The sequence below is a fragment of the Erithacus rubecula genome (genome assembly GCF_903797595.1).
Source record: "Erithacus rubecula genome assembly, chromosome: 2".
Taxonomy (NCBI): Eukaryota; Metazoa; Chordata; class Aves; order Passeriformes; family Muscicapidae; genus Erithacus; species Erithacus rubecula.
In genome coordinates, this window is record NC_136685.1 from 86,196,302 (window position 1) to 86,223,115 (window position 26,814).

Sequence of the window (26,814 nt, forward strand, 5' to 3'; positions counted from 1 at the left end):
AGCTTTTATCTGGCAATGGCAATAAATGGCTTTAATATCTGTATCGTTGGTAACATCTTTGCAGTTGTTAGGACAGATTAATTGTCATTTCCCCTGTTTTTTTTTCTTTGACTTTTGCACTAGTTCTTGAAGCATGATGCATTGCAAACTCTAAAGTATTTTAAAGCCTTTGTATTTCTAGCCTTCTTGAAACCAAAGGTATGAGAATGAACTAAATATTTAATAGGGCATCACTGTGCTCATTTTTAAGTCAAATGTGATGCACTGGTGTAAGGTAGGAATAACACACATTCTTTATGTCTGCATGACACCTCAATTGGTAACTGCAGATAAAGGTAAAGAAGACCCTGGCACCTATTTGTGGAAATATGGAAATGTACATAAGTTTTACTAAAGGTCTAGATGAAGACCTAATAGCTCTGTTCAAGTTTCACACACAGATTGGAACCTTATTGGTGGAAATAAGTTAGGCTGCATAGGGCATTTATGCCACGCTTAAATCTAATCAGGCGAGTCATTTTAATTAACCAACCCTTTCTCAGGATCCGAGTGTGTTCCATGTAACTCACCATCTGCTGAAGCACAATCCTATATAATCTATTATGTCCAGATTTCACAGGAATAGGATAACTGGGAGCAAAACATTACATTTGCAAAAGCTGACTCAAAGTTCCCTTCTCTAATTCTGCCACACTAAAACAGCATCAATTTTTAAACTTGAATAGAATAAAGAGAGACCTCCAACTGATGTTAGTCAAGAATGTGTTTTCAAGCCTTTTCTAGTAGGGCTGGAAGGCATTGCCTGCTTTAAGTTTGTTGATATAAACTGTTGCTATGCTATATATAAACTGTTGTGCATCCTCCTCTGCATTAGGCTGAGAGTTGTGATGACTACACTGACTTTGGTCTTATCAGCTGTGCCAACAGTACTTAAGAATCAATATTAAATAAATACAAGTTATGGAAGAAGTTTCTAAAGTGAAAGAAATTAATTGCATGCAAAAGCCTGCTGATATTTCAGCAGGTGACAAACCTTGTTTTGAAAGAAACAGGAGGAGGAATTGCCCTCAACACACATGCATTTGTGAGATGTCCATAACTCTTCTTAAATACCAAGGTCCAGAATTGCTTTTGGTGCTCTGATTCCACTAAAGATACGTTAATGATTTAATACAATCCTGGTATGGAGTTTAAAGCTCAAGGACACAGTTTTGTTTTCCTCACTCTCCCTAAATTAGTTTGATATTTTTGCCTGAGTCTTTCTCAGACTGATGCTATTTGAGCAACAACTTCATATGTAAGAACTGGTGCTGTGGAAATGTATTGTTATCCAATTGCTGGTAGCATAAGGAACTCCTCTAGGAATAAGAAAACTGATTTCCTGCACAATCATAGTTGATATTCCATATAATCTCTCCATTGGGGTGAAGTATTCTGCTATGATTTTCTGAGTGTAAACAGCAACATAAATATGCTAGAGACATACATACTGCCAACACTGGCAGAATTTTCTGTTCTGGCACAAATTGTGTGTGAAACTTGCAATCAGTATAACCATACAGCCAAACAGAAAGAAAACAAAGCTAAAAAATAAGGAAAAAAGCATATTCAAGAGAAATGTTTGTGAAGTTGCTGCTGCTCCAGGGCAATATAAATTTTGTGCAACATAAATTTTCAGTGCAAATTCAAGGCCACTTAGAAAAAAATAATTATTTTAAAGAATAACCATAATTCCTTGATGGTTATTAGATGAAATTATCAGTTAATTCTCTGAGGGCTTCTTTTATCCAGAGGTACATTTTAACTATTCAGTGGATTAAATTACAGGAGGGTGTACTATCTTAGAAAACTGATTGGCTTTTTATTAATTTCAACGGGCTTTTAAACATAGTGAAAGGCCAAAATATGTGCAGTGCTCTTGCTGAAAGAGAATTTAGCTGGGATGAAGCTGTAACACAGATCCTTAGAAACCTGATATGTTCCTGGCTAAAAGACACACACTTCCTACATTTCTACCTGTGTGCAAATGAGAAGTATTTTATTTAACTCTTTGGCTTGCTACTTTAGACATCTTTTTCCCCTCAACACTTTCAGGATGAAGCTTTCCCATACTGCATTAAAATCTTATCCTCAACATGACAGAAACTAGTTTAAAATAGTTTTGGAAGGCAGAAGTGTGTTGACACTGATACACTTTTGAAAAACAAGGGCCTCAGGAAACGTTAATTTATAAAAACAATATGGAAGACTTTAATAAGCATGGGACTATTGGAAAGCTGTTGCCATGAGCCACATAGTTGCATTATAAAACCCATACAGATGGCAGATAGAGTGATATAACCTTTAGGAGATTAAAGATGTGCTGCTGTAGACACTCCAACATTATTTAAATGTTTTAAGAGCTTATCTTATTTTTCTCCTCCTAGGAAGGAAATGTTTTCCTTTGCTAGTGTTTATCTTCCAATATTTTATCAATATTTATGGAGCAAGTCTTTTCTCTATGAACAATAACTTTTAGACACACCAATTACAAATTACAGTGCCAGATCTTCCTAAGCAGCTTAAGGTAAAGCAATTTTTCAACTACTGCATCTCCTTGTGTATCAAAGCAACAGCTTGTAGCTACTAAGTATATATAGAAAGCCATTAGTAATGGGCTTTTAGCAATTTCTTTACTGGGGGAAAAATCCAGGTCAAGGGTGAGAGCACAGACTTCTATGACTGTGTCATGCCTAACCTATTGTATGGCCACCTCTGTCTCTTTCTACCTACTGCTGATTTAAATCAAAATCACCTTGGAGCAGATACCATCTCTTTATGTGCATTTCCAGAGTGCCTAGAACAACAAGTCATTCTACTACTGAAATATCTACGATTGAAATTATTTTTATCCACTTTAACTGCAAACAACTGTCATGGCTTTTGGAATAATCAACCAGTTCAGATTTTTCCATATTTTCATTTCCCCTGAAAATACTTCATTAATATTCTAAAATGGAGAGAAGGAATGAAAGAAATGAAAGAAACAAAGTCCTGCTCTCAGCACCACTTTTCAATACTGGAACTGAAAAAAAATTTTAACCCCTCAGAAACATTATGAAGAGATGCTGCCATACACTGGTCATCACAGGAAGAACAAATCTAGATCCCAGCAATCAGCAGTGAGATTATCCTCATGAGTTTGGTTCATCTGTGAGTTGGGTATTTACCACCAGGAGGCTGAGGCTACCTACTGCTGAGACAACTGAAATTACACATCAGTTAAGGTGCCAGGCTGACTTCTCACAGAAGCCAGCAGCACAGAGGCTCTACCAGGGGTAGGAAGAGTAAAAACTCCTTGATCTGCTTGGTGGGAATGATGGACAGCACAGATTGGACATGGACTTGCCCTGTGTTTTGGGTGGAGCTTTGTGAGCTCAGCATCTCACACAGCATTGCTGATGGCAGAGCCATGCACGGAGCAGTGTTCCTCAAACAATCCTTCCCTCAAGGAAGGGAGAAAAGCCTGTCCTTGAATTCATGGCATTTCATCAATATCCAACTCTGTAGAGTGGAAGAGAACTACAAAGTCCTAGCAAAGGAAGTTTGATGGAATGGGTAAAGAAGTAAATTATTCATACTCCTTGAAACAAAACAATGGCTCAGGCTTCAACAGACTTGTAACCTGAGCTACAGGACAGCTCCTCTGCACTTTATCTGAAATTCATTAGCCTTCCCTTAGTTACCTTCCCCTGCAGAGGCTGCAAGGCAGGAAGTCTGCTTTATCCAATAAAGGGCTGCTTAACCTCTGCTCCCTGGGAAGGAGCACAGGATCACTGCAGATGTGTCAATACACCAGCACTCTGGGAATCCAGGGAGCCAGAAAGCCTTCCACAGCTCACAGGCACAAACACCAGCAGGTTTCTAAGCCACTCCTTTATTTTTCCTAACTATATCAGCAGGGTGAGGATGAATTCCTACTCTACCAAGAGGAATTTTCAAAACCATCTATTTATTCTGCAGCAGCATGGCTATTCTGTATATTGATTAAACATCACCCACTATGAGATGAAAAATTTACCCACATGGCAGCATATATTTTTTCCCGAGACAAGCAAGAAACTGAAGAGAAGGTGCATCAGAGTGAGCTGGCTAACAGTGAAACACAATGTTGCTTTCAACTACTCCCCAAACACCTAGCATGTTAATTTACAATACCAGCATTATCCCAGACTCTAAGATGACAAAAAGGTACAGAACATACAATTTCTGTTTCTGGCCTTGGGCTACAAGCATGAAGTGCCTTTTCCCTGGCAACATTAAATACTGCATTGAAATTTTTCAAAAATATTGTGTCAATTAATATGCTTATTTAAGTCCAAGATAACAGAAAATTCCCTATTATATTTTTCATAGAGAAAAAAAAGAAGAGATACTATACATCTACAATATTAGTATTTTTCTGTCTTCTTACCTTGCTTGATTATTTCAGGGTATGCTTTATCTGAAGCTTTTGGCCTAAACACTATGCTTTACAATGTTACAGTTTATAATATTACCTGAGGCTCAAAAAGATTGACAATATGCTTCCTTTTTATCAATAATGCATATACTTTTCCTGAAATAACATATGTACCAATAGGGTATATTTGAAGGAGGTTCTTGGCATCCTGGATATTTGCTATTAAGCAAGGGCTGAAAAGTAAAAATTACTTAGTCTTACCAGAAACAGTTGGACAGCACAAGTTCCCTCACAAGCCCATCCCCTGGGGCTCTGCTTCACACCATCAATCTCTTGCATAATCAGCATTTCTCTACATGCAGAAGTTCCAGTGCAGATTATGGGTTAGAAAATTGTAGTATGGCATCAACAGAGGAAAGCTTTGGCACAGAATGATTCGATGCTAATTTCTAAGGTCATTTTCATGTCAAATGTTGAAGACTTTTTTAATTGTTAAAAAATATTTATGTGACCAAAGGTCTGCTCAAGTTCATTTCTTGCCACTCATCCTGCTTTCCTTATTTATGGCCAGCACTTTTCACATCAGTATTTCATAGTGCTTGTTGGACTGGCTAATTAAAAACTGCACAGCATCCTAAGGAGTAGGTGTACACCAACATTACTCAAGCTTACAGACAAAATGGTGGAGCTAGAGAAAGGCTGGATTAAATTACTTGTCTGGTGTCTCACATCAAGCAAGAGGCAACCTCGGAATTTTAAAGTTTGGATCTGTGTTTTCTCCACAAGAAAAAAACTTTAATAGTATTTTGTCAAGTAAATGTTTTAGCCTCTACTCATAGCAGAAGTTACAAAAACAGCCAGTCAAGTCTCCTTAGATGTTTGACAAGAACTGTTAGTTATCTCTGTGATTGACTTTCACAGTCACAGTCAATATGTTCTCCATGGTATTTTATATTTAAAATGCCTGTGTAGTTACTTATGCAAGCATCTTCACAAAAAGAGACCAACTAACACTTGTTTTTCCACAGCCTTACCTACATTTATGCCAGAGGGTCATGAGTTTAAAAAAACTCCAAACTATCAAGGAAGGTATTAAGAACGAATTTTAAAATACGTGCACTGAAATATAGACTAATTCAGAACTAAACCCTCTATCTGTAATTTGAAATGAAGACTCTGATAGAGGATAATTTAGAAATGAAATTTAGTGGGCAGTTCTGTGTGAATTTAAAGTCTGTGAGGATCACTGACACCATATTTTTGAACATATTCACCATGGCACAATTTTATAATCTTTTTTGCTATTTAACTTTAGCAACACTGTGTTCACCACAGGAATCACACAGTTTCCCTGCCTCCATGCACATTATTGCTGTGTATTTCTCTGCCCTCAGATGAAATAATTCTTAACTCTGTGTCCAGCTTCTACAAGTTACTATTGCTCACATAGCATAGATATCATGAAAAGTGAAAAATATCTCTGAACAGTGATATTGCACAGTATTTTAGGATTGCAACCATCAATATCTAAGCTCTAATGTGAGCAAATGCCATGGTTTATGCATAGCAATGGTGAGAGTGGACTAATTTTAGCCCTAAGCTGATATTGCTCTAGCCTTGCTATAGGTAGCAATTGTATAATAAATGTTTTCTATCTTTCTTTTCATATTTAAATACATTGGTCTGACAAGTTTGCATTTTTATTTTACTTTGTATGTTTCCCAAGGCTTTGACAGAGAAATTGGCTTCCCATACAAAGATGCTTATTTATAGAAAAAATTTCTTCTTGTTCAAAATCAAATTGGTTTTAACTCCCACAATAGAAGACGGCCAAATATTACAAGATGACACATTCCCACTGGGTATGTGGATTTAGGAAAAATCTAAGCAGCAAGCTAACAAAAAGCTAAGCCCTAAGACTTTCAGTTAAAACATTCAATAAAGAGGATTGGGTTCAGCTACATCAAATCCTCTGTGCAAACACAAAAGACAGCTTCTGAAAAGAAAAAAACCCTTTTGAAATGGCCAACCATACTGCAGGGAACTCAAAATTTGTCAAGAATCATAAGAAAACAGGTTAAAAAACAATCTGCATGGCAACCCAATGCAACATCAGACATATAGGGTGTATTGGGGGCTATCTGATGTATTCTAGCTGATGGACTGAGCTCAGGAATGGATTTAAGGGCTTTGCTGAATTGGGTCTGGAAGGTCCAGCAAAGTAAACAAAGGTTTTGGAAAAGTCAAGTGCTTATACAGGAGCTTTTCCACCAACATCTATACTTAAGACAATCCTTAATGCATTTATCATCCCTGTATTTCATATGTTTTTGAGGTTTTCTTTCCCTCTCAAGTTTGCCAAGACAGTAAAATCTTACAAAAAGGCTCATCTCAGAAATTGCATTTTCCTTCCTAAATATAAAATTTTCTGGCTATTTCTGCACCTACTGTCTGAATGTGAGAGAACATTTGTCAATGGCAGGGGAGAATTGCAAGTGGCTGAGGGACCCTTCTAAATGTGCCTTTGTTTCTTAGCTGAGTCATGTGAATTAACCACATTCAAGCTCTGACCCAAGATGCAATTGCAAAGCAAATTTTGGTATCTAAGCCCCCCTGGAGAGGCAGCATATTTGAATTTCTGCTCACAACAGGGCAGGATCACTTCACAAGAGTCAAAGGTGTGACTTTTCAGGCAGCAGTAACTGGGTCATTTGCAACCATCTGTTCCCAGCCTCAGCCTCCCTGCGGTCATCACCAAAGCTGTATGCTAATTAATTTTCACCTGCTAACCAGTGGAGACAGTTCTGAAACTAACAAATCATCCAGTTTCTGTCAACAGCTTCTGGACTCCTGTGGGTGGCATTTCCATGAGACTGCATTAGCGATAAAGGTAAAGAGTTTTCTCTGAAACAAGATCCCCTCTAAGGCTCCTGACCTGCTCCATGTGGAGTAGCACTCTGGAAGAACCAGAAGGCTTCATCTGATTCTTCAGGCAAAGAACTGCAGTTACCTGTCCTTCACCTCCAAACCTTCAAGGAAGCACTTAGGCACCCTCTTAATTTTGTGTTTGAGGAGTTAGGTATATAAATGCTTGGAGATAGAGACTTAAAAGAACCTGTTTGACATATGAGGAAGCAGGGAACTGAATCTTGGTTTCCCAAGTCCCAGGCAAGTGCTCCAAGCACTGCAACATCCTTCCACTACTATAAGGCTTTAAACAGGGCAAGTGCCTTACTGCAGTGCCACTGGAGCACCATTTTAAACTGTGAGAAGATTAATCCATAGCTCCAAACCAGCATGATTGTATTTCATTTGCTCTGAAGACTGATAAAGCAAACCCCCTAACAGTATGTGTTTTTCAAACCTCCAAGCTCTATCCAATGGCACAACTTACACTGAGCTCTGAGAGAGTTGTTTTCCTTGTATATACCTCTGATGCCTTAAGTTTAAAAAAAAATCACATTCTTCAAATGAGTTGTTTTAGTTCCATGGAATAAACGTGCTTTTTTTAAAAAAAAACACTTGCTTTATCACAATAGTGTTACTTTGATTTAGTAGGTACTATAAAGGGTCCAATGGGAAAATTTCATGTAGCTAAATACTGAAAGAAAATGTCTTCAGACCCATGAAAGCTGCTCAATGACAAATGAATGGTAAGAGATTATGATCTAGTTTCTATAGTGCTGCTTGTGATTCTGTATCACAGTACCTCAGCTGGGGCTCAGAAAAGTATGATTTATAAGATGTGAGCACTGCACAGCATTCATAAATAGACCACACAAAATAAGGTCAAAATAACATCTCACAGGAACTATTATGCTCTCTCATGAGCATATAACAGCTTTGAATGGAAGTTAACCAAGTAGGATGGCTCTTAGACTGCAGCAAGGACAATTCCTCCCTGAATTCCTCACACACAGTATCGTCACAGTGACTGGAGAGAGCTGTCAGTTCACCTGGACTCAGATGTGGCCAATCAATAAGATATTTGCAATCCTATCAGCAGGGATTAAAGAGAATTCTAAGGGATATATTCTGTAATCCCTGCTTTTCAAGATGTATGACAACTATATAATAAAACAGAAGTAAAGGAGCCAGAAAATTAAATCTTCAGAGGCTGAGAGAGTTATTTTTGTTAGAGAGCTGGTGCATCACATTCTCAGGCTTGCAGCTGATGCTCCCTGAGTGCAGCCAGGTATCTTCTTGCAGCTGGTCACAGGACTGGGGTCTAAAGGCCATGGTGCCAGGCAGGCAAGCAATGAAAATACACTATGCCCAGGAGCCAAGTGTGCTAATTCAAAACCAGGATCTCAATTCAAATCAAAGTGCCTCATGAAAAACAGATGTCAAAAAAAACACCTTTTTTGTTTTGGCGCACAAATTTTTTGCAGAGTTGGGGCCAACTGGAAAAGAAGGAGCAAACATACCCATGGACATTTGTGTATAGGAATTGTGAGGAGGAAGAAGGAGCAGCAGTGGAGCTCTGGCTCAGATGTAGCCCTGCACCGTGTATCAGAGCCCAGCAGCCAAGCCTCACTCCTCCAGTTTTCCCTTTCTCCCAGCAGCGTGCTGCAACTCAAGCGCTGTGCGTGACCTCGCCTAAGCCTGGATTAAAGCACACAGGGAGAGGGGGCAGGGCAGGGCACCCACAGCTCTGAACTCAGCTTTGGCTCTGGCAGGTTCTCAGTTTGTGTTCTGAGGCACAGGTTGGGTTTCCAGGATGAAGCTGCACTGCAGAGAGGGCAGAGCACGTGCAGCAGCACCAAGGGCCGTGAGCACTAGCGTGGCTCTCCCCCACTTCTGCAAGAGAAGCAGACCACTGACAGCACAGCAAGGCTCAACATTCTGCACAAGCTGCTTGTCAGCCTCACATTCTCTTCTTTCTCCACATGCAACTTTGGATTTTAAGCTTTTTTTTTGTGTGTGCTATGATACATGCATAAATAAAAATGAGTGGTACCAGGTAATTATCACAGCAATTGTGATATCCTTACATAGCACCTCAACAAATCAAGGGAAGATTTTTCCTTTTGGAGACAGGACATGAAGTGAGGGATAAGAAAATTGCCTGTATAATGCTGCCACAGGGATGCCTCTCCAATCATTTCATCAGCACAAAAAGGAAGCCATGTCTGCTGGTAGCAGCTAAAGATCACATTCTAATTTTAGCAGTTGCAGTTAACTCATTCCCAATGGAGTTGCACTTACCGTGAGAAGGTTTCTAACTGCTTCAGCACTGAAAGGAAACAAGCATTGAGTCATTCAACTGCAGATCTATATGCAAATATGCTTTTTGGCCCATGAAGGGAAAGCACATAGAATCCGCTGCTAAAACACTCAGCTAAACATTTCCACACATTTCTTACAATGCAAATGCTGGGGAAAAAAAAATAATTCATTTACCAGCCAGTGTTTTAGCTGTCCCTACACAAGTCTGATCATTGGCATGCACATGCACTCTGTTAGGGACAGAGCGTGTGTATAGGAAATAGAGGCACACTGCATACCTAGAATTGGTAAGAAAAGTTTTAATCAACAGATATATTCCCCTTGACATCCAATGGTTCAGCAGTAATATTGTTAATTTTACTCAAAGATTATGTTTATATAACTCAAGATATTAAGCCAATATATTACATTTTACTAAGGTTCTGAAGACCATAGTATGAACTGTTCAATTTTTTTCAATTATTAACTCCCAGAATAGCAATTCTGTATAAAGCATTTGTTCCTTGCAACATGGTAGTTTTCTCTGTTGACCTATTGGGCCTACAATAGAATCCACATCACACAAAAACTTCCTTGTAGCAAAGAAATTAACAAAATGCTTTTATGGTTAGGGAACTTCTGGCTTATCCTAAAGCATGAATGTGGTGTTAGGAGAATTCTAGCAACTAATATCTAAGGATATGTTTAAAAAGTAAGGACACTCTTTTGGTGAGCAGTGATCAACATGAGGCTCTTTAAAGAGTGATTTTTCCAATGAATTGTGTAAACAGACTTGCACTCTAGAATAAAATCTTGAGCAAGTTATTTCACGGTAGGGAATGAGAATTGCTTTTTCATTCAAAAAGGATACAAAAAAAAAAAGAAAAATACAAAAATATTAAATCCAGTAAAGGTCAACATAAAATTATGATGTAAGTGTCCTTGAACTGCCCCGTGGTTTTTGCATAGATTTGTCCCTGCTGTGAGCCTGTGACTGAACAGAGGCAGGGAAATCCCATGGGAGCTGGTCTCACAGGAATCAGGGGGGTTTGGAATGGAGAGTACAGCTTGTCACTAGAGATGAAATAGCAGAATTTCTCTATTCATAGTCAAAATTCACTGAGCATGCTGACAGTATTCAGAAGGACATCCACATTTACACAGAGCAAAATTCATGGGGGTGATCCTTTCAAGGCACTAATATGTAGACAGATGGAAAAACTCTGTCTCTTCCCTAAAGTGGGCTCAGCACTGTGCTAAAGTGCAGCCCAGCTCTGCAGAGGCAATGGGGCTGGGAAAGAGGGAAACACAAATGGGAGTTCTGCCACTTTTCCCCAGATGTGCAGATACTGATAAACAATGAGGGAGGAAACAGCTTTCAAATAGCTACAGCCTAAAACAAAGCTGAAATGTATTGCAACTGATATAAAATACATTCCTGTTCTACTCAGAAGGGAAGATTAGCACCTAAAAATATGGTCAACTTCAGATATAAACTCCAGGCCTTGTGTTTCCATAGTACACAAGCTCACACTAATTTTTAAGAATACCTGCAGGCATTGTTGAACTTTGGACAGAGTGTAGAGAGAGGGGCACTGCCCTAAAATTCTAGGGTAACTCCAAGGGTTACCCTGGAAAGCTTAGATGATATATTATTCCCATAGTTATTTTTACTGCTCTTAATATTTCACATCCATTGCTACAAATATCTCAAATAAGTGAGCAATTTGACACAGAAGAGTTAACTTTACAGAAATAATACTGCTGCTTAAATTCAGAGAGGAAAGGGTGATTATTAAAAAATAATATTACTAAAATTTCTTCTAAAATGGAGTATTAAATACATGTATTCATCTTATCTATTGATGAATAATAACTTTGAGAATGCTCATGTGCATCTTAGGTTTGATTAACATTAAATAGACTGGTACTTCATTTAGTCTTGCAGCAATATTACTACTCATTTTTTAGCTGTGAATATCAACAATCTATTATAGCATAGGCTTTAAAAGCTAAATTTCTGTGAAAATTTACTCTCTAGACTCCCTACTTGGTGTTTTATAGAAATATGCATCTTAAACACTAATTCACTAGACAAAAAAATGTATTTTAGGACAGAGAAATGAAAATTTTTGTGGACTGTTGCAAACAAAATATGATGCTGAAAAATATTTTTCCTTTTGCTATAATTAGCATGTCTCTCTCTCATATGTATTTTTAATGAACAAATTCACTAGGTAAAACATATTGGATCCTGATGGAGCACAAAAAAAGTTCCCTAAAGAACCAGTTGTGACCCTAGATGGGTGATTATTTCTATGTTAAGAACATGTTCAGAACCTAATGGCTGCTCCCTGGCAGCTCATTCTTATTAGTTGCCTTTTTTTTTCATTCTGTGTCAGGACTGGGTAAATTGTGTGCTGCTTTTTCAAACATCTCCTCCTTAGACACCTCCTCCCATTGCAATTATTGCATTCAACTTTGTCCTGGCAGTGCTGAGCTGTGTGATCACAGGGACTGCTGTCTGCCTCCATCTACCCCTAAGAACACAGCATTTAATTGTTGTCCTGGACATTAGGGCAACCCTAGCAGCAGAACCAGGCAGTGCTTTCCACTTGGAGCTCCAAAGGCTGGAGAATTTCAGAGCCCAGAGGAGAATGGAGAATGACCTACCCCTGCTCTAAACCATCTTGGAGTAAAATTGAAAATAATCAAAGGAAAAAATTAGAAAGGAGACAGAACATCTAAGGGAAGGAGTCAATAGGGAGAGCATGAGGACAGAAAAATAAAAAAAAATGAAATTAAAAAAAAAAAAAAGAAAACAACCAAGCACAAACAAAAAAAAAAAATTGAAAACTCCTGTGAAAGACAAGGAACAAAGCTCGTGAAACAGAGTTTCAAAGGATAAAACACATTCCCTGCTGTGCTGCTCCAGCATCTGCCAGAGTGATGCAGCAGCACATGTTCAGGCACCTCCTTGTCTGGAGAGTATCAGTGAGGTCCAGCTTCCCTGTGCTCCCCATATCAGGAGGTTTCAGTGTTACTTTAAACTGTTCATTATTTGGAGAAGAACAGCAGACACAGACCCCTGAGGAATAAGATTCTTATTTGTGCCCCACCCTGGCTGCAGAGCCAGAAACAGCTCTGCCTTCTCCCTGGGTATGGGGTCTGCATCCCTGGGAGTGGGGAGGAGTGTTTCCTAGGGTAAGAACCAGCAGAGCTATCACAGATGAGTGATTTGCAAAGCCAGAACTCACCCCACTACATTTAACCACCTAAAATTTAACATCTAGTCCAGGTAAATTGTCTGGGCAGCTTCTGAGTTCAGTGGAGAGATCATGGCCTGTGTAAGACTCTTCTCATCCTTTGACAGGCACTTCTCTAGAACACTGAGAAAAAATTAAATTGAAAATTCTAAAACTTCAAAAGGCAATCAGTCTCACTTTCAGGATCCAATTGCTAGGGATTAGTCTGATATTACTAAAGTCTTTGTATCAAACAGTTCTCAAAATGCCATTAATCTGGGCTGGAATCAGAAGTCTAAGAGCTCATCAGCTCAAAAGCCTCTTACCACTCTTCTGAATTGTTGCATTCCTCATAAAAACCCAAAAAGTGCCATAATCAACTATGTTGAAATTAACACCAAATTATCATGTGCTACAATGTTAACTTTCCTAGCTGAATCTGCCATTAATGGGATTAAACATGCATGTTTTCCTTGGTTATCTCTATATTTGAATATGTTGTTCTCTTCCTTTTTATTATTTACATTTTTCTTCAACTACCAGCTTTTCTAGGCTTGTAAAATAATCACAGAAGTGAGAACAGTCTGATGAATTACTTGCTGTAATTAAGCAAGATATTAAACGTTTTTAAATAGCAGGCCCAGCAAGTACAATTTACAAAAACAGACTGTAACTTCTTGTCTTAATTGAATTAACTCAAGGAAGGCTGGACAGCAGAAGAACAGAACAGAGGGACCTCCAGAAAACCAGTGTCTCTTCCATGATATCAAGGTCTTTTGGAAAAAGCCAAACCTCATTAAATTTTACCAATTAATCTGTAAATGAAAGGCTGAAGGAGATTATCATCTCAGTTGCTCTTAAAAGAAATCAACTTCTAGCCTGGGAAAGATACTATTAGCTGTTTATTTCTCTGCTGCACCCTATTTTTCAAGTTCTGAAAGTTTTCAAGGATAACCTACACTGTAAATGTATTTATACTTTGCTGAATGATCAGAGGTGCTTGAAACCTCATTGTATACAAACTAAAATAAGGGAAATTTAAAAGTTCTAATCTTTGCTACAGAGAAGTAGCACTAAGTCTTATTCCTGAAATACTGATAACAGTAGTAGTTAGAAGATGCAAAGTTTGGCATGTGCCAAACAAGGTTTTTTGCTGTAATGCAACCCCAGATAATAATGTCAAAGCTGTTATTGAAATAGTGGATCAGTACCATGTATGCAGTGAAGCCTCATTCCCTGCTAAGATTTCACCTCTTCTTACCTGGTCTCTTCTGTGGCTATAAAGAAACCATCGTCTGAAGCATCCAGCCAATTTTGCCTCTGTCTCTTGATTACTGGAATGGTGCTTGTCTTAATGGCACTTGCACTGGCTTGCAAGGCCTTGCCATTAGTCATATGGATGTGGGGAGCAGCATGCTGAAATCATAATAAAAGGGAAAGGTGTTTGTCTGAGAACAAGCATAATTCCATTAACTAATTCTGCTGTAAAGGGCAGCCTACACACATCCCAAAACCCAGCTCATCTGCCTCAATCAGCACCTGGAGATAAGATAACAACCAACCTGTGACCATTGACATGTTTTATGCATAGGTTTTAATGTTTTTTAAAAACTAAACTATTGCTAATGCCATTTTATACAAAAAGATATTGAGGCATGAGTCAATGCTATGAACCAAACAATTCAGCAAGAAAAATTCACTGATTTTAGGAGAGAATTAACATTTTCTGAGGAAAAAACCTAACATCCCAAACAATGAGAGACAAGACATTTTTTCATCCAAGTATGGCATTAAACTAATTTAAAAAAAAAAATCATACTTCTCAATTTGCAGGTCCTTATTTTGCCTGTCTGTTTTTCAATAGAAGTCACTGAGTAATACAAGTGGTTTGGTCCTGCTACTAACCTGAACAGAAGGAGGAAAATAGAGGTTTATATCACCATGCTGGTGCCATGGTTCTTAGGTTTCTTAGGTCTTTATCTAGTTAGAGCTACCTGCAATACATCTGCATTCATTTCATAGCTGATAACATCAAACTGAAAAAACACATTGATTTTCCACTAAACCTTTACCCAGAGTAATTGTGCAAGAAGAGCAAGTACTCAGATCTAACAAGAGAAGCTCCCTTCTGACACATGAGGAAAGAGTGAAAATGTTTTCTAGATCATCTATAGGTAATGTTTTGGAAGAATACACCATGACAAAAATACTAATCTTGGAAATCTGAATCTTGTTTCCCATATAATTGATCAGCAGCAGGACTAACAACAATTGGACAAAACCAATAGAAGACATTACACAAAGATGAAAATTTGTTTACTTTATCTGACATGGATTCAACATCATGTTTTCTTAGGAAGAATACTATTTCCTTGGTGAAATAATATCAGTATTCCACATCACTGATAGTGTTTTTGTAACATTCCTAAAATGCACTCAGTCAGCACATTCATAGCCATTAATTAGGGGACCAACACCATGGTCACTGAGTAAGGAAGGGGCTGGTAGCACCCACAAAGACCAGCAGAACAGAGCACACAATTGACCTCTTAAATCATGTAATAAAAACATAAAAGCCAGAAAAGATAAATAAAGGCATCATTTTTTCTGAACAATTCTTACATTCACATTCAAAGCATTATATTCACATTATGACAAAACTTTCACCACACCCTGATCCACACCATTTGCTCTCTCCAGCAGGACAAATTTTATACATTGGACAGAAAATTCCAGCATTCATTATGCTACTATGAATAACTGAGCCATCTCCTCTGTGATTCCTTAGATCTCACGAACTAAAACCAGACAAGAATAGGAGAAACAAGACATCATATTTGAGTGAGTCACATATAAATCTTTCTTAGAGCTAAACTGTTTTCCTTTGCCTTAAAAGCAAAGATTTATGGTGAATTTAATTGTTATTACATGGAGTTATTAATCTATCTTTGTAGCCCTTTAAAATATTTACTTTTTTTTTTTTTTTTTTTTTCGTTCAGTGTCTAGACTGCAGTTTGACTTTCACTTTTTTTTTCATATTAGTTTTGGTGGGGAAAAAACCTAAAAGGCATGTTACTGGAATTCAGCTGCTGTTATTTAGAATAAATTCAGGATAAAGTACATAGGTGCTACAAAATTAGAAATTCATGAAGGTTTGTGACTGCTGAACTCTTCTTGTACATAGTGTGTGGTGCTGAAAAAAGAGAGTAAGAAGCCACACATGGAAAACATTGCCACACATCAGATTTCCCATTCAATATTTCTATCTGGCAATTGCCACTGCTATACACTACAGAGGAACCATTCAAGGGCTCCAGTGGTATATTTTTGTTGTCCAATAATGGGTTTAAGTTCCCATGTAATGATTCATATATTTTCCCAGGCTCCTTTGGATGCTCACTTTAGTAAATATGAAAAGGCAAAAAAACGTTCAGAAAAATGCATAAGGTACGAAAAGCATTTTTCCTGTAGCATAAACTCTGAAAAACAGTGAAGCCTGATGGAAGAAGTACTTGTCTTTTCATGACACTTTTTTCCCTTGGCAGAGCCAGATATTGCAACTAATTTTGAACTTCTGTTTTTTCTACTTTTATTAGCCCCTAACCGTCATTCCAGGCAAGAGATAACATTACAGAAAATGACACAAGGCTTACAATATAATCTCATTTCTGCTGCATCAAATTGGTTAGAATTTTCTCTTTTATTTCCCTTCTACCCCAGCCATTTCAAGCTATTTGAAGAAATTAATTAAATTTCACATAAGGACAAGAGAAAATAAGATCATTGTTCTCCAGTCTGTGCTAGGGACCACATTAATTTCAAGTTAATAAAAACAATTGAAGCTCTTGACCAGGCAATCAGTTCATTAGTTCTTCTCAAAAAATATATTCACCAATGTGTATGAAAATGAGCATTCAATGCCACTGTCACACTAATATCAACACGAAGAGCAAAATGAGCTTCCATACAAAGTACTCATTAAATGCTTTTCTTTTATGATGATGATGAATTCGAATTTCCCCCCCCTAGCACACAGTTATGCCAGAAAGGTTATGAAAGCCTCAGGAATACTCCCCTGTGCTGCCACAGAAGTCCTTCTCATTTAAAACTCTGCTTGCAAAAAGTTTCAGCCATTTCCTCACAACGCCACCATGTGCAATCAGCTGCTGCTGCTTTGATTTTGACTGCACATCACTAATGAGCTGTGCTCTGAGTTTGCATCAGAGCCACTGGTGTTAAGGGTCTGCATGCCAGGGGCACATCAGAGAAGCACAAAGCATCAGGAGTATGCATTTTGGACAAATCTTTTTCTGTGTTGAGTGAATCCTTTCTCCCAAGTATTTCATCTCAGTCTGAGTACATTCATTAAGATCCCTTGTTCCTCTGGGACAAAATTGCTCCATGGTCAAAAGACACCAGGAGAAAAGCCTTTCAGTGCACTTGAAAGACAAATTTCTCAAGACAAAGTGAGTTCTGATTCAGGCAAACTTACATCCCACAAAGAACACAAATATTTAAGTCATCAGGGGGTTTTCTCTGGGAAGTCTCACCTGTCAAACAGGTGGTGTCCAAGCTGCAGACTGAAGGCACCCCCAGAGACCAAAAGCAATCTTTTCAAGGTCTTCAACAAGAAGGACTTTACATAAAGACTGGTTGTTGGGCAGCTTCACCTGCTCCCTGCTGATCCATTTCTCTGCTGCTTGCAAGTGCTGCTCATCAAAACTCGCCTGGCAGGGGCACGAATTTCCCATCTGCATTAATTTCACAGCAGGCAACAGAGCCACCTTCATCTTCCAAGGAGCAGGTGATCCCTTCACGAGGAAGGTAGATGTCTTTGTCCCTGTCAAACCCTCTGGAAGCAGCAGCACTGAGTTAAGACTGTAAATCAGGTCACAAGGTGCACCAGGTATGAGGCTTTGCTGTGGCAGGGAAACCAAGGAAATGACTGTGTAGGATCACTATACACATGATACCTGCTCTAATGGCAGCTCTGAATCCAGAGAAATCTGGATACCATCCCAAAACCACCTTACATTACAGTGGCAACTTAATATAGCATGAAAGATCTTATTGCTTTGAAAAAAATACATAACACCTGCAGTAATTCAAAGTGTAAAAACTAAGAAACTAAAATTTTATACTATAGCTGAAGAAATGTTTAATTGGACTACCACAAATTCCTAAGTGGATTTAATTTTATGATTTCTTATATTTTCTCCCATTGTTTCAAAAAGGAAAATAGTCCCATTGCCTTAAATTAATTTTCAATTTTTTTGTTGCATCTTTAAACAACAACAACAAAAATCTATTGAGAGCAAGCAGAGCAAAAAAAAAAATCACTAGAAAAAATCAGCTGTTCTCAGATGACTGGCAATAACCTATATTAATTGGTTCCATGTATTTTGCATTGACCTATTGATACAATACATCATTTAAAACAAGTTTAGAATTACCTTAAACTTAAATCAGGTATTGATTCTCTTTTGCCACACCCAAAGTATTCGTATTTCCAAAGGGATTTGCATTATACCTTGAGTAATCATCAAGGTTTGGACCTGGTTTATTTATTCATGGAAATGTGAGATGAGTGAAAAAATGAATACCCAAAATCTCTACACAGCATGAAGACACAAATGTTGATAATAGCATGGAGGCATACAACCACTTTGGGTATAGAATCTCATTTAAAAACCCAAAGGATATTGAAAATTAAAGATTTTCAAACAACAGACCATATACAAGAAAATAACCAAGTACTCAACACAAGTAGAACTTTGGAACCTCTGGATTTGCTACAAAACCTCTCACAAACACTTGCAATGGTTGTAATGCTGAAAATATAAGTCAAAGACTTTCTTGTACAAGGGAAAAAAACCCACCCAAAAATCTCAGAAGAAACCCTCCTAAAAGATGACAGCTGACTTGACAAGGCATCTGGGCTAAAATACTGCAATGTTTATAGTCTCTGTTTATCATATATGATACACACAAGCTCTATAACCTCTGAATAAGTCATGTCTTAGAAGGTATAATTTTGAAGTAGTAAATAGTTATTTATGCAAATCAGTAAATTAGTAATGAAAGATTAAGCTAGGCAACTATGCACAGAATAAAAGGAAATTTATTTTATAGTTAAAAGAGAGCATGCTCTCTCTCTCCATCACACAGATGCTTACAATATTTTTGGCGGGTTTTATTTTTATGAACAAGAATATGAAACAAAAAATGGGTAGCTGTGATTGCATTTAAATACAGAAGAAAATTCTTGTAATGTCCTCAGAAAATCTGCACTTCGTTTTTTTAGCAAAGCACAATCTATACTTTGTTGGCTTTGACTCCAGCATAAGTCTGACTCTTCAGAGACAAGATCAGATTTGATACCTTGCATTATTTCAACACCTCTAAATGCAATTTTGAAGGAGTTCAAATACTTCACCTTGGTAAGACAAAAGTTCTTTTACATCAAAGCAGCCAAGACAGTAATACAAATTTGCTGTGGTGCCTCTCACATTCTGATGACTAAAGGTCATGATTTAACTTTTTATGTTACAATAGAACCATAATCAGTCAGAAGAAGGGGACTTCATTTCTGAGTAACTATTTATTGCAGTAGTGATTGCACACTGGCTCTCAGCAGTATTCAATACATCTGTATTAAATGGATAATCTCATACTGTTTCTAATGCCAGGAATACCATATTTTCTGGTTTTGCTGACAATTTCTACTTACTCATTGGGGAGTAAGAACTTTTACACATTCAGTTATGCTTTAGTTGCAGAGAAGAGCAGACATTATTATAACGATTTCTCACTAAGCAGAATAGATACTTTTATTCCTACCTTTATTTTTTTAAGTGCAATGAACAATTACTGCACCCTGACTGCAGAACATTCACTTGTGGTCTGAGCCATCTGAGTTGTCAGCAGAGAGGTCTGGAGAGGTTCACAACACAGGAATCTCAAGAACTCGAACTATTTAAAAATCTTTTCCTTTCTCTTTGAAACTTAGGACATGTTTTGGTGTTAGAAAAAAAATATATAGGAAAAACCCCCACTCATTTGTCTAAGTTTTTAGAACTGTTCTCATACATTAATGGGAAAGAGAGGCTGAGTATATTCAGAGTACAATTAATAGGATAAAAAAGAGTAAAGGTAAAGCAGAGTAAAGAGTTCACCAGCTTCAACACAATTGCCCTGCTCTTTTCCTAACACCAATGCAGCATGGAAAAAACATTGAAAAGTTTTTCAGTCCCTTCCAAAATTTTATATTGGAGGAATGCACTTGAATAACTAATCATCTTCTTTTGAAATGGGTGTATTTAAAATGAACTTATGACCAACAAGGATTACATTCCATCCAAAGGAAACAGAAACATCACTTTTGCAGACATCTCTACTGTTTCGAAATATTGTGATCTCTAGTCCTTACCTATTTATAATTCATTTGCACTGGATTATTAATGGCCATTGATGATAAAGGCAATGAACTATATTCACTTTTTATCCCCTGGAGACTCAAGAAATCCATGGAGGAATTTACATACATAAAGAAGAGGTAAATAAACTTGAAGGGACACCCTAAAAACTGTAGGAATTAAAGCAAAGAAGCTCATGTCGTGATTTTCTGAGGCTTATTCTAGAATTTCAACACGCACCTCAAAAATTGGTCTTTTCCAAAAGCAAAGCCCTCTCTTCAAACACCCACAGGACAGGCATCAATCAATGCCTGTCACAGAAAGCTTTCTTCTATGTGAATTGTTCTTCAGCCCTCACCCAACTTGATTATGAGTTTGAAAGAGACCAATGTTTCTCACCCTATGCATGACCTATGCATCACAGACACTGAGCACATGACTTTGGGGTTTTTTGGGGGGGTTTTTTGGTTGTTTTTTTTTTTACATAAAGCTTTGTAATCTCATTTTTGAAGGTGTATTGGTCAACTTAAACATTTCCCTATTTCTGGAACCCAAATTATCAAACACAAGGTAAAGTCAGAAATTGGCCACTGAGGAATGTGATCCAAGAAATTACTCAGCTATTGTTCTGAAATTTAAATGTGCTCTGCCCCATGTGATATAGATAGAATGCAAAAAGTTTATCAACATTAATTTGACATAATCAAAAATCACTTAGAACACAGAATTGTAGTTGAATTTTTCAGCCATTCAAACCAACAGCACTGTAAGATCTTAAGATCTTTAATCTCTCATTTTTCCCCAAGATTTCTCATGAAATAAAGACAAACTCATTTTACGTCTACAATGGTACTGGACTTCATAAAAAAAAGCCAACAGCTTAGGATACTACTATATCTACTTCATTTTTAAAGGGAAAAATCATAGCTATAAGCAGATCAATACCTATAATCTCCTCTGTACTTACCATGATTGTTCTTGTTGTATGGCTGGATGATTCTGGAAAATAAAAGAACCACAGCGTATTAGAAAGTTTTCTTCATCCACAAAAGCCCCATGTTCTGAAGCTCACCCTGAAGGCTAAAATGCTCCTGCACAGCTACAGCAATGAGCACTCCAAAAATGCAGAGACTGGAAAGATTTCTCATGAAATAAGTGTGAGACTCATCATTGGTCCTGAATATATATGGCATGCTATAACATGCTGTTAACTGCACTTGTTCTCTATGCTTAATTATCCTCTTCTGCAAGAAAATATAAAAATGGAACTAATTAATAATTCATGTTTAAAGAAGTGAGAGGTTTTTTAATTTTGCTTTTAACACATGGCATCATGAAGGATTAACTCTGCAGACAAAAATACAAATAGTATCAACATAATTCCATTACTTTTCCCATTTCAAAAAAGGTTTTATAAAACTAGACAAACCTTTTCCTGAGAATTTTTGAGGTGGATGCTCAGTTTTAAACTGACAAACTTATAGAGAAATGCAACATGCAGAAAAGCTTACTATTCTCTCCTATATGATAAATCAGGAGACAGTCAACTGAGCTCATGGCTGTATTTATATAAATTGAAGAGCAATCACTCCTTGGCCAATAATTAACATAGATTTCAGCCTGCTGTTTAACTTGGGTTACTTTTGCTTTTTTCTTTCCCGAAGAACAGAAATCAGACTCTCTTTGGCTTTAAAATGTTACAGTTCACATATTAGAGACCTTCTTCTTTTTCAAAGCAGTGCAACTTCAGAAAAAAAAAAAAAAAAACATAAACAGTTAAAAAATCTGAAAGAAAACTCACTGCTGGTCTATAACATGCAAGATTCTATTAGCAGTCTCAAAGACTTGCTCAAAAACTGTTATAGGACACCTTGTTGGATATAGAGAATTCTTAAGGAAGGAATATTTATCAAAACGACATATTTTTATAAAATGTACACAATTTTGAATGAACTGAATCAGCAGAGTCTCAGTTCTGCAAGAACTGAGATAAAAGCTAAATAATTTTTTTTTTTTAAATTATGGTCTTGGTTCCAAATTACAACTTAGAGGGTTTCCAGCTAGTATCACTTACACAAAGAATTCTTGAGGGATTTTATTATTGTTACCAACAGTATTAAAGAGATTAAAAAGACATGAGAACAGCTGCATATCTCTTTCCAAAAAAAGAAAGGTAATTACTCTCTTAAACTGCAATTTCCCTTTCCTTTTGAGGAGTCACCTTAACCAGTCCTAAGGTATAGTTCAATCACTGATAGAATAAAGGTAAGCCATTTTAAACATCTCAAACTATTTATAAATTCCAGCATTCAACAGAAATTCCAGTCTCTGGTTTACATTTACATTTGTGCAAGTCTTCATCCTTAATCAATTTTAAATAAGAAATATTTATATCTCTAAGGTCACATTGATAGAGGTACTGTAATGTGAATACATACCTAAAACCAGCAATATCTTAGTTGTGAGCTCCTCTACCAACCCTCTTTGCCTCTCTTCTTTCACACAAAAGTTATCATAGATAAAAATATATTTAGGTCACCAGTCCTACAGGCAATTTTTAAACTGGTAGTACAAGAACTAAATATTGTGACAGTTTACTGCTTCTTGATACTTGAACATGTTTGGCACTCTTATAGAGTAAGAGAAAATCACAGTAGAGTGAAGAACTCTGTAATCTTGTTATTAAATTTTTTTTTTTTTAACATCCCAATAAAATAATATTTCAAGACCTGAATATTCCTGAAAAAACACAGAGACTGCATTAATGGAATAATAAATGATTAAGAAAATATTCACTCAATTTATAAGCATAAATACACAGGGGGAAAAATAAAACCAACCACCTTATCTCCAAGGGTACAATATTTCCTGAACAATCCTGAACTTAGGGAGAATTATCCACAAAGTTAAACACAAAGAATGGGACTCCTTTTCTCTTGAAATACAGAAGAGATATATGACAGAGCACTTCCAGTGACTCCCAAAATGATCAAAGCCAACAAACAAAAATCCATATTTTCTGTACTGAGATACTGAAAACCTTCCCTCTTACTCAGAGGTGCTGTGCTTTTGGAATAGTTCTATGTGCCAGATCTAAAAAAGCTCTGCTTAGCCATGATTGTCCCAAAATACACAGACATGCTCTCACTCACTTGTCTGTGAAACTAAGAAGTTCTCCCTAAAATGAACTGAGGAACAACTGAATTTTCCTGGAAATTTTTAAACAGTGTGTTTTTGAAAAGAACCTGACAGATGCTGTTAGTGCAGTGCCAGCAGCTGTTAATTCCAGGATATTACCATATTGATAACCTAATAATAAAACCCAGCCAAGAAACGAAAAAACATTTTATATTTGTAAATATCCCTGACAATATCATGCAATAGAATCATTCTCTTTTTTTGCATGTTTTTTTCTTGCTGCAGATACTGAATTATCATCTAAGCTGCCAAACATCAGAGACCTGAGTACATCCATAAACACCAAGGAAAATAACTGTTTAATAAGCAGATATAGTCAAAAGGTTCTAGGATCTAGCAAAGACTACTAATTAAGATGCCATTGTTACACAATTTAAACTCTTATATACTCTGATACACAAACATTCAGACTTTAGAACTGAGGAGACACCGATTTCTTCCAGAAAATAATTACACTCTCACTTGGCAGATTCTGAAAAACACTTATGCATGGACACACCGGCCAATTTTGTGGAAAACTTTTAACTAAGGCTAAAACTTTTAACTAAGGAAGAAAGCCCTTGCTTAAAAAGGCAGCCACAAAGCATTAGAAACCTTTACAGAAGGTCTGCATACCAATGCAAACCCTATTGCAGCTCAAGGGTGTCAGAGATTGTTTAAAAACCACAAATATCTTGGTATTGGATGGAACAGAAAACAAAACTTTGGATTTTCATTTTTATCTGCCATGTTCTACAATGCCTGAGGGAATTGATGCAATTGGATTCAAAATTTAATTTTTACCAGTGGACTCTTGGTTATAAGTAAGTTCCTACAGCAAAGGATTTTGTACAAGACAGTGATCTGTACTTACACCACTTCAGTAGGAAGGGAACTCCAGGATGGAGAGTGATTCTCCCCTTAAGGCAAATGAAGTGCCAGGAAAGTGGATTGCTCCATTTTAAGCAGAAGTGGCCAGACATCATCACCACTAACAAGGGTTTATAGTGCTGTGATGTGGGGGAGTTTCAGTAAATGCAGCTTCAGTGCTGACAAGATGTTTGTAAGTTTATTATTGTAGGAAAAATTGATGCACTAACAGCAGAAGTTGCCTAAGACGCTGCTGTGCCCTTTCTACAACATATTTATTTGAACTCAAATAGAAATGAGTAAGCTGTAGAAGAAATTTCCTCACATTAGAATGTGCTATACCGACCATATTGACAAATCAAGCACTGCTCCCTGTTTCCAGGCAGGAGGACACCATAAAATTTCCCACTGTAAAACCATTTAAGGCTAAATCAGAAAAAATGCACTGCTTAGGGATGGTGTCAGCTACATATTATTTCCCAGCAACATGTTATTTTTTTATTACACATCAGAACCCTTTTCCAGCTCTTCATGCTATTTGTATATGCAATGTTCTTTATTTTTGCTGATAGAAAACTGAATTAAGTGGTATTTCTCTTTTTTATGTAATGGGATCACTGACAATGTAATGGGTGAAACATGTCCTGCTTCTAAAACTTCCAGAATAAATATGTGTGAAGACAATGTGATTTTGATAGGTGGAAAATAAAGGCAGACTGGCAATAGCAGAACTGTTTAATCCTAGCAACATCTCAGCTTATGATGATGCATAAGACTCTAGAGGTTAATTTCACCCAGGATGGACCACCTTATGAAAAAATCAGAGGAAGGAAGACTGCTTCGTTTTTTCTCCTCCATTTTGGTTATGAATGTCTAGAGTAACCAAACATAATTGGTTTTTTCCTCCTAGTTTGCAGCAATTGAAAAAGTGACATTTTTAAATTCAAATATATTATTAAAAATATATAAATACATACGTATGTCTGGTACTAAGAATGATTTTTGAGGAAAACTGTTCTTCTCCCAAGACAGAAATTTTAACCACTGGAGAAATAATATACAGATGAAAAATATCACAGACCAGACACAGGATCTTTCCAGTTCCCCTGCCTAAGCACTTTGGGAAGGTGTCTTCCCTATTGCATTATGTACTAAAATTGATAAGAACTATTGCTCTGCAATCACAGCTTACAAAAAGTAATCAACCTACTTGACAGTAATCACACACAGAAGCACTTTGAGTATGAACTCCAGATCTTGAATCCAGAACACATAATTCAGGAGGTAATATGCTGCTAATCCTGTTATCAAACAGACAGGATTCTCTTTCTGCAACTGTAATTCTTTAAAACAATTCTAGAGGAAAGCAGGGATTCTAGGAATTAAGCTCTGGCTATCTGTATTGTGGTTTGACTGTTAACTTAATTACAGTGTTGTTTGCTGTTTGAAGAGCTGATTCATTCTGCCAATTAGAAAAGCCAGGGTTTCATGTCTACACATTACCTGTATATTTAAACAAGAAACACAGATTCAAGCAGCAGAAATGGGGCATCTTAAAGTGCCTTTTCCTCCACCTGGGATCCCACATGCCTTGCCCTTTCTGATCCCTGCTGCACTGGTGAGTTCAGAGATGCAACACACCAATTTTTCACAAGCATTCATTTCCTTGGCACAACAGAAGCAAAGTGATCTATGGAACACTCAGAGTAGTGCTTTAAAGCATGAATGTGACTCTATATTTGTGCTTTTCTTGGGAATCAATTACAGGCAAAGAAGCCTTACAAAACCAAATATACATTTTTTTAAAAAAAGGAATAAATGCAGAAGGAATCAATAATAGTCCCTTATCCAATTTCTAATGCACTTTCACCCTGGGAAATAATTCATATTTCTCAAGATACAACAAACCTGAGTATTTCAGCTGGATGGAAATTATATTTTGACTTTGGCAGTAAATAATTGCTGTCTGTATTTTTAAAAATACACAACAGGCTTAGGAATGGTTCCTTCTCAGAGGAAATCCAAGGGAACCTGTGTTTGTAGAAATGATTTTGCTCCTCCCAAGCACTCCTGTGGTCAAATTGTACTGCTTACCTTTTCTCACTGAAAAATTCCCAGCAGTTTAAGCAGTTATCAGACAGAGAATGGAAGACTGTCCTTTTATTTGTAATCAAAGGAATTCAAATACTTGGAAGATAACTGTAATGTAAATTCAATGTACACATTTAGCATTGTGAGATAATACATAATTTTCTCAATTTTAAAAAATTCTAGAGGGGAAAGTTCTTCTATTTTTTGGACCAAAATATTTTCCTCCTATTTGGTTGTTTTTTCATGGTAAGTCACAATATCATTTGCATCACTGGGTTTGGAGAAATGAAGACCAAAGAGGGAAGTGAGGAGCCATCAACTCACTGTTTTATAACACAAAAATTTAAATAGGGAAAAAAAATTACTT

At 37.1% G+C, this 26,814-nt stretch overlaps 1 protein-coding gene across 2 annotated transcripts in view; it reads right to left on the bottom strand.

Moving 5' to 3' along the window:
* MTA3 (metastasis associated 1 family member 3) overlaps positions 1-26,814 on the bottom strand; it is a 134,093-nt gene that overhangs the window by 6,898 nt on the left and 100,381 nt on the right. The window contains exons 17-19 of one of the 2 annotated variants that reach the window (XM_079298590.1): positions 21,277-21,308; positions 14,156-14,310; positions 9,650-9,677 (exon numbers count right to left, since the gene is read on the bottom strand). In XM_079298590.1, the coding sequence (XP_079154716.1) occupies positions 9,650-9,677; positions 14,156-14,310; positions 21,277-21,308 (215 nt within the window). The remainder of the gene's footprint in view (positions 1-9,649; positions 9,678-14,155; positions 14,311-21,276; positions 21,309-26,814) is intronic. The other variant, XM_079298589.1, reaches the window with a different exon arrangement.